Source organism: Hibiscus syriacus, unplaced genomic scaffold, assembly GCF_006381635.1.
Source record: "Hibiscus syriacus cultivar Baekdansim isolate YM2019G1 unplaced genomic scaffold, ASM638163v2 tig00112044_pilon, whole genome shotgun sequence".
NCBI classification, from domain to species: domain Eukaryota; kingdom Viridiplantae; phylum Streptophyta; class Magnoliopsida; order Malvales; family Malvaceae; genus Hibiscus; species Hibiscus syriacus.
In genome coordinates, this window is record NW_024063242.1 from 162,045 (window position 1) to 169,009 (window position 6,965).

A 6,965-nucleotide genomic window follows, 5' to 3' on the forward strand; every position below is an offset into this window, starting at 1 on the left:
TGTTTATAAAAGTTTGTAATTTAAATTTGGACTTGTAATTTCTCTTCTTCTAACTTGGCTCGTGAGAATTACCCCGAAATGAAACCAACTGGGATGTCTACTTGCAGTTGAAGGTTTCCTCGTTTGCTTCATTCCCACGGAAAACTCCAAACATAACAAATACGGACCCACAGACTCCAAGTCCAAGAAAGGAAGGAAGGGACAATACGTTTGGATCCATGTGGCTAAGTGAGTGTGTTGTCCATCACTTTTAGTTTTCATAATTCCAATAAACATTTAACAAATAATAATAAAGTTTTAATTGGTGATCGTAGGATTAGTGATCATTAAATGTCTTTTAGGAAGGTGCTTAATGTATTTCCACACGTCCAAGGCAGAACCCGATACCCCTTCTCTTCTTGCCACCTGGTACCCTGTCCCCACATGGCTCTCCCCATAAAACCCTCTTGTCTTCTGGTGTCAACCAACAACACACACAACCCTTTTTCTCATTCTTCCTTCTTACTTCACACACCCTTCCCTCATGGGTCGTTTCTGGACTTTGCTCTCGAACCTTCATTCAATAGCAGGGTATATTTCTCATCCTATTTTATTACCCATTTTTTTTTTTTTTTTGTTTGATGAATTAAAATTGTGTTTTTCTTTTTCACTTTGTAACGTTTGCAGGCCTGTGGTGATGTTGCTGTATCCATTGTAAGAAAGAAACCGGCCTCTTTGTTGTTGGATTTTGTTTGATCATTATATAATTTCTTTACTTAATATCTTTTCCTTTTTAGATATGCATCGATTATAGCAATAGAGAGTCCAGGCAAGGAAGATGATGAACAGTGGCTTGCTTATTGGATCCTATATTCATTGCTCACTTTAACAGAGATGTTGTTTCAATCAGTCTTGGAATGGTAACAATTTAACAGCTTTTTCCCCCTATTGAAAACTAAATCAAGTTTACACAATATAAATGGAAATTGCAGGATACCTATTTGGTACACTGTGAAGCTATTGCTCATGGCATGGCTGGTTTTACCACAGTTTAGAGGGGCTGCTTTCATATACGAAAGATTCGTGAGAGAACAAATGATTAGATATGGGTTTTTGAGAGGCCATCATCACGCTTCTCCTGATGGGAAGGGCAAGAAGAAATTTGTGCAGTTCATCACCCCCAAGAAAGTATGATGTACTAGTCTATCAAAATCTAATATAATTTCGACATTTGTAGCTAAAATTCAATCGAAACTTGTTGAAACAAATCGCAGGGGGAGCACGAGGCTTACTGAGGAAAAAGGGTATTTGGTTGGTGGATATTTGCTTGTTTCATATTTCAAGCTTTGGTTGTGGTTGTAAATGGTTGCCCTTTGTTCAAGTTTATGGGATTCAGTTCTTTGAGTAAATGTTGTAATGATTTGTAATGAGATGATTATGGGGAAAAAAACTTAATATCTTTGCAGTAATACACTGTTTTAAGTCTCAAATCAGCAACTTGGTTGATAGGTAATTAAACTTCATATACTCCTCCTTGTATGATCTTCATGTTTGTCTGTGGTGGCCGGTGGGATTCCTTTATTTCGTTTGAAAAGAAAAGAAAAGAACAATCCTAAACTTTTGACCGAAAAGTTGAAGGGACGACAAAAGGGATTTGACCAAACTGAAATTCTTTAACCGAATATTTTTTTTAGCATAGTTTGTTTTATATTTTTCGAAGTGATACCCTTTCGGTTGAGGTGGCGAAAGACGCATCTCCGGAGACGCGTTTTATCTGATTTTACAGTGAGTTGTATGCCACGTGTGAAAGGCGCATCATCGAGGACGTGTTTTACCTTTATTTTGCTAATTCAGTTGTCACGCATTATTTTTTTAATAATAAAAATTTTATTTTTATTGTTATTATAAATTAGTAATATATTAGGTAAATTGTTTCAGTTATAATTTAATAATTATCGAATGTATTTTTTTAATGTGTGTTAAAGGTGGAGTGTATTATCCACATTAATCGGATAGAACAACAGATGAAAACTAATTTTTATTTTATTATAGTTATATGAAAAATGTATAAAATTATTATATTACACATATGATTATATTATTATTTTTTATTTTGATTATCGATCTATTAATTTGATCACTTAATTATTTAAATATTATCAATCTAGTCATCTGTTATTATTATTTAACCAAAATATTGATGCATAAGTTAATAAAATTAGTATAATTACACATTTAATCTGTTATTATTATTATACATTGAGAAATTATAGAAAATACAATTACATTTAAATATTAGAAACAAAAACATTCATTTAAATATAATATTAGGTTACATAAGGGTTAACGATTATGTGATGATAATAGAGTTGAACATTTTTTCTATTGTGTCCGATGTTTCTACAATGCCCACATCGTTTTTGTTCTGTTGACTTCTCCCGAATATCCATATCACAATGTATTTTAGTAGATTTTGGACGACCTGAGTCCCTCAATAGCAATTGATCTGGTACAATTGTAAGTCAAGTTTGAATCTCATCTATGTCTCTTTCGTTTCCTATGGGCGGAAACTCAAATTCATATACCTTGAATACTTGTGAAAGTTGGTATACGGGATCAACATAATTTTTGTAGTCCAAATGCGAATGTGAGCAAGCTGCAATGACATGAGAGCATGGATATTTGAGTGCTTGAAAGAAACCACAATCGCACCACCTCTCATGCAGATTAACTCTGAAAGAGTTAGCTTCAATCCCTTGCAACAGACGTGGCATTTCGGTTACACGAAACAATTCACGGGTACGAGAAATATTTGTAACCAACATCCCATTTGATGCAACCATTTTTTTCTGTAAATCAGCTACTAGTCTTGGGTGGTAAATATGATCGTTTTGCATCCAAGTAAGAGCTTGTCCACCGAGCTTTGCAAAAAGTTGACCCAAACGAAATAAGTCGTTTTGACCAATGCTATGACTGGTAAATGACGCACCCCCTTTAAGGTTGAATTTATTGCTTCAGCCAAGTTTGTTGTCATATGACCATAGCGATACCCCCGTCATACGCATTTGTCCACATTTCTTTGCTGATGTCTATAATGTACTCGCACCCCTTCTTATTTTTTCCAAACAACTCTTGTAGCATCGACTCATACCTTTGAGGTAAGAGTTCGTAACTGTTGAGTTAATCGATTGACGAAATCGGCCAAGAGGGGGGTGAATTGGCAATTAAAATTTTTGTGGAAGCTTTTGCAGAAAATTGAAAGTAATTGCACAGCGATTTACAGTGGTTCGACTTTCTCAAATAAAGTCTACGTCCACTACCTTAGCTATCCACACTAAGGATTTTCCAACAAATTCACTAATTTGTTCTTTCTTTTGAGGCCAAAGAGATAACCTTACAATTCCCTCAAGAGTATACCCCAACTCTTGAGAACACTCTTTTTCCCAAAGAGAAGATTACAAATTTGCAAACTTACAAGAAAACCTCACAAGGTAAGATGTTTGCACAATTCTAGAACAAAGAAAAGAACACTCAAAGATGAATACAATTGAGCACAAAAAGTGTTCTTGAAAGCAAAATGAATATTGAATGAAAATAGGCTTGAAATGCTCAAACTTGAGGTTTGATGCTTTCTCTTTGATTCTCTCTTGATTCTAGTTGCTTGATGTTTCTTGTTCTTGATCAATGGCTTCTAAGCTTGCTTAAATACACCTTGGATCACTTCTGAACGTTGGGGATGATTAGAGAAGATATTATAGCCGTTTTAGTGTGAAAACATTTAATAAAACAGCTTGGAGCGTGGGGGGAATCTGTTCCCCCTTGAAGGGAATCGGTTCCTAAGTGTAAAATTCAAATATTTCGACCGTTGTACAAGGGGGAATCGGTACCCCCTTGGGGGGGATCGGTTCCCTCCGAGCATACTGGAATTCTCGGAGCAAAACTGTTTAGGGGGAATCGGTTCCTCCTATGGGGGGAATCGGTTCCCTCCGAGCATTCTGGAAATCTCGGGGCCAAAACCATTTAGGGGGGATCGGTTCCTCCTATGAGGGGGAATCGGTTCCCTCTGAGCAATCTGTAATTTTTGGCTTTGAATTGGTTCGAAATACTTTGTAAGATTATTTTGAAATTGTTTTATGATTAAAACTTAATTTTACACTTAAGTAAGGATTAAAAATGATTTTTGAAATATTTGGAGTAATGTTTTGATATTCGAATAGTTATATCGAATATACTTAGAAAATCATTTGGAAAATCTTAAAATCCATTTAACTTAATTTGTTATATCGAAATATCAAAATGTTTCAACAATCTCCCCCTTTTTGATATAACAAAACATTTTTAGTAATTTTAAGATTTTTGAAATCAAGTTTTGAAATTACTCCCCCTTACTTTAACCCCTTACTTTAACACTTCTTCAATTTATTATGTAAATCATTTAACACCTATTCTTCTCCCCCTTTTTGTTAAATCAAAAAGACAGTGTAAAACAAGGTTTTGAAATCATTTAGCCAATTGATTTATTAATTATAAGTTGCTAAGATCACAATCAAAAGAGAGGTTAGCCTTTAGTTTCATAAATCAATATTCATAAATAATGTGAAATGGCAAAATTGGTCATATTGCTAATGATGATGCAAAAATGAATAAAACATATAAGTTCACACTATTCATAAATCCAAAATCCAACAATCCACAAAATCAAACAATGTTGAAACAATATTCTTTTAGTTCAAAGTCTTAAAGCTAAACACAAAATCAAGCATCCGGATCGGTAGGAGGAAAACGGGCTCGCATAGCAGCCATTTCATGAGTTAGTTCATTAATACGAGCATTGGTTGCTTCATTGTTTGCACGCATCTCCTGAAGAATCTCTAATTGTTGAGCTCCCATTGTGGATAAATGAGACTCTATAGAGGAAAAGCGCGAATCCATTGTCGCATAACGGAAATCAAATGTCTCCATAAAGGATTGAAAATATGGAGGCATTTGAGTTGATTGTTGTGCGTGCTCCTCGGGTTGTTCAGGTTCTTCTTCAGCTTCATCAATATCCCTCATTAATTGTTCAAACTCGGGATCTTCGTCAGCTTCGGGTGGAGCTTGTGAAGAACTAGCTCCCGTAGTAGAAGATCGAACCCATGCACCGATTTCCTTATTTTTGACCCATCCCGCTCTTGTTAAAGAAAGAAGATTGATTTGTTTCTTAAGAGGAAATGAGACATCTAGACCAACTCGGAGTTCAGCTTTAGAGAAGAGATTACTAAGGATACAACCGTAAACTAGTGAAGAACAGAGTTTCTTATTTGGCACTAGGTTAACGGTTTCAACAATTTCAGCAAAGATAATCTCGGAGAGGTTTATTTTTATATGTTTTCAAAAACAGTGCAACCACCAAAGATCTAAAGCTCTAAGAGTTGAATATCGACCCCCGGATGGTCGAAACCACCAAGTGATCATTAGATGAAGGAAACGCTCATAGAGATCTAAAACACTTGCACTATCATTTCGTTTATAGCGAGAGCCTAAAACTTGTTTTTCGTTTGATAAACCTTCATTGTCCAAGCCTAAGGCATTGGCTATGTAATCCGGATCAAGATGGAAATATTGACCTAGGAGGTAGGAACGCACTCCTATGGTTTTGGTTTTGTCACGATTTTTGATACAAACGGCATTACAGTAGAAGATACAAACAAGTTGATGATAGACAATGGGTTCAAGTTCGAAAAGTTTATCAAATTTCCATTCGTGCAAGATAGGGAGATATTTAAAGTTAATATCAACCATAGTTTGAAGAGATGGGATACGTTCTTCCCTAATCTTATACGAGTCAAAATATTGGTAAAACCAATAACGATAATCTTTAGGACCCGGTTGATTGAAACAAGAATTTTGGATAGTCAAGTTAGGATCAAGATTTGGAATATGATTTTGAGGAATAGGAGGAGGATTTGGTTGACGACTAGAACGACTAGATGAAGACCTAGGACGTTTAGGATTTGACATGGTGAAGGAAATCGGAATAGATAGAATAACCTGCAATTTTAAAACAAATGTATGCAATTCAATTAATCCCAAAACTCAAATGAGTCCTCAATATTTCAAGATTCTCTAAATCAATCCTAATGGGCAAAGTTTTTGAAAAACTTTTGAAAAATATGGTTTTGAGAAACAATATATATAGTTTTCATAACAACAACATAATTTAATCAAAACACAATAATTTGAAAAATAACATTTTTTTATTTCGAAAATTTAAAAATTTTTGAAAAATTCTTGTGTTTTTTATGAAATTAGTTGTAACATCTAGTTTCTAATCCCTAAATAATCAATGCCCGATCACTATTTCAACCTAGAACTAATTGAAACTAATCCTATGTTCAAAAACAATGAAATAGAGAGTTTAGAAAAATTTACCTTGAAAGATGAAGATTGAGGGGATTTAGATGTTGTTTGCACGATTTTAATGATGATTGCAAGTTTAGGAGATGATATTTGAAGTGATTTCCGATTGATATCGTTGATTTGAGGCAAAAATGGAGATTTGAGAAGAGTTGAGAGGAAACGGCGGAAGAGAAAAAACAAAGGAGGGTTTTGGGTGTTTTGAAGGTTCTGTCCGATTTTAACAGAACCCCAGGGGGGTATCGATTCCCCTGTGGGGGGGAATCGGTTCCCCTTCAAAGGGGGAATCGGTTCCCTCAGGGGGGGATCGATTCCCTCTGCACCAAAATGCTAAAATCCAATTTTTTAAGCACAAAATGCTAAATTAATCTTTTCTAGTGGTATTGGCAACTCATATATCAAAAATTAATTATGTTCAAACAATTAAATTAATCTTTAATCGATTTTTGAACATAAAATTAATTTTCACTAAGAATCACAAACTCCCCCTAACTAATAGCAAGAATGCAATCAAAAATTATTATTATAAGCATTTTTCAAGATTTATTAAAAGTGCTAAAATTATTTTAAACACTAAGTGAAGATAGGTT

The 6,965-nt window shown here is 34.7% G+C and overlaps 1 protein-coding gene across 1 annotated transcript; it reads left to right on the forward strand.

Annotated features, from left to right (window-relative positions):
* Positions 1–480: 480 nt before the first annotated feature.
* LOC120174279 (HVA22-like protein e) lies at positions 481–1,445 on the forward strand. Its single transcript, XM_039181180.1, has 5 exons — positions 481–570; positions 667–693; positions 777–899; positions 972–1,167; positions 1,254–1,445. The coding sequence occupies exons 1-5, from the start codon at positions 524–526 to the stop codon at positions 1,272–1,274; spliced, it is 414 nt and encodes a 137-aa protein (XP_039037111.1). The 5' UTR covers positions 481–523; the 3' UTR covers positions 1,275–1,445.
* Positions 1,446–6,965: the final 5,520 nt, after the last annotated feature.

Coding starts and splice junctions, on each gene's coding strand:
- LOC120174279 (XM_039181180.1), top strand. CDS start 524: ATGGGTCGTTTCTGGACTTTGCTCTCGAACCTTCATTCAATAGCAGG. Junction 571..666: donor AACCTTCATTCAATAGCAGG/GTATATTTCTCA, acceptor TAACGTTTGCAG/GCCTGTGGTGATGTTGCTGT. Junction 1,168..1,253: donor AGTTCATCACCCCCAAGAAA/GTATGATGTACT, acceptor AACAAATCGCAG/GGGGAGCACGAGGCTTACTG.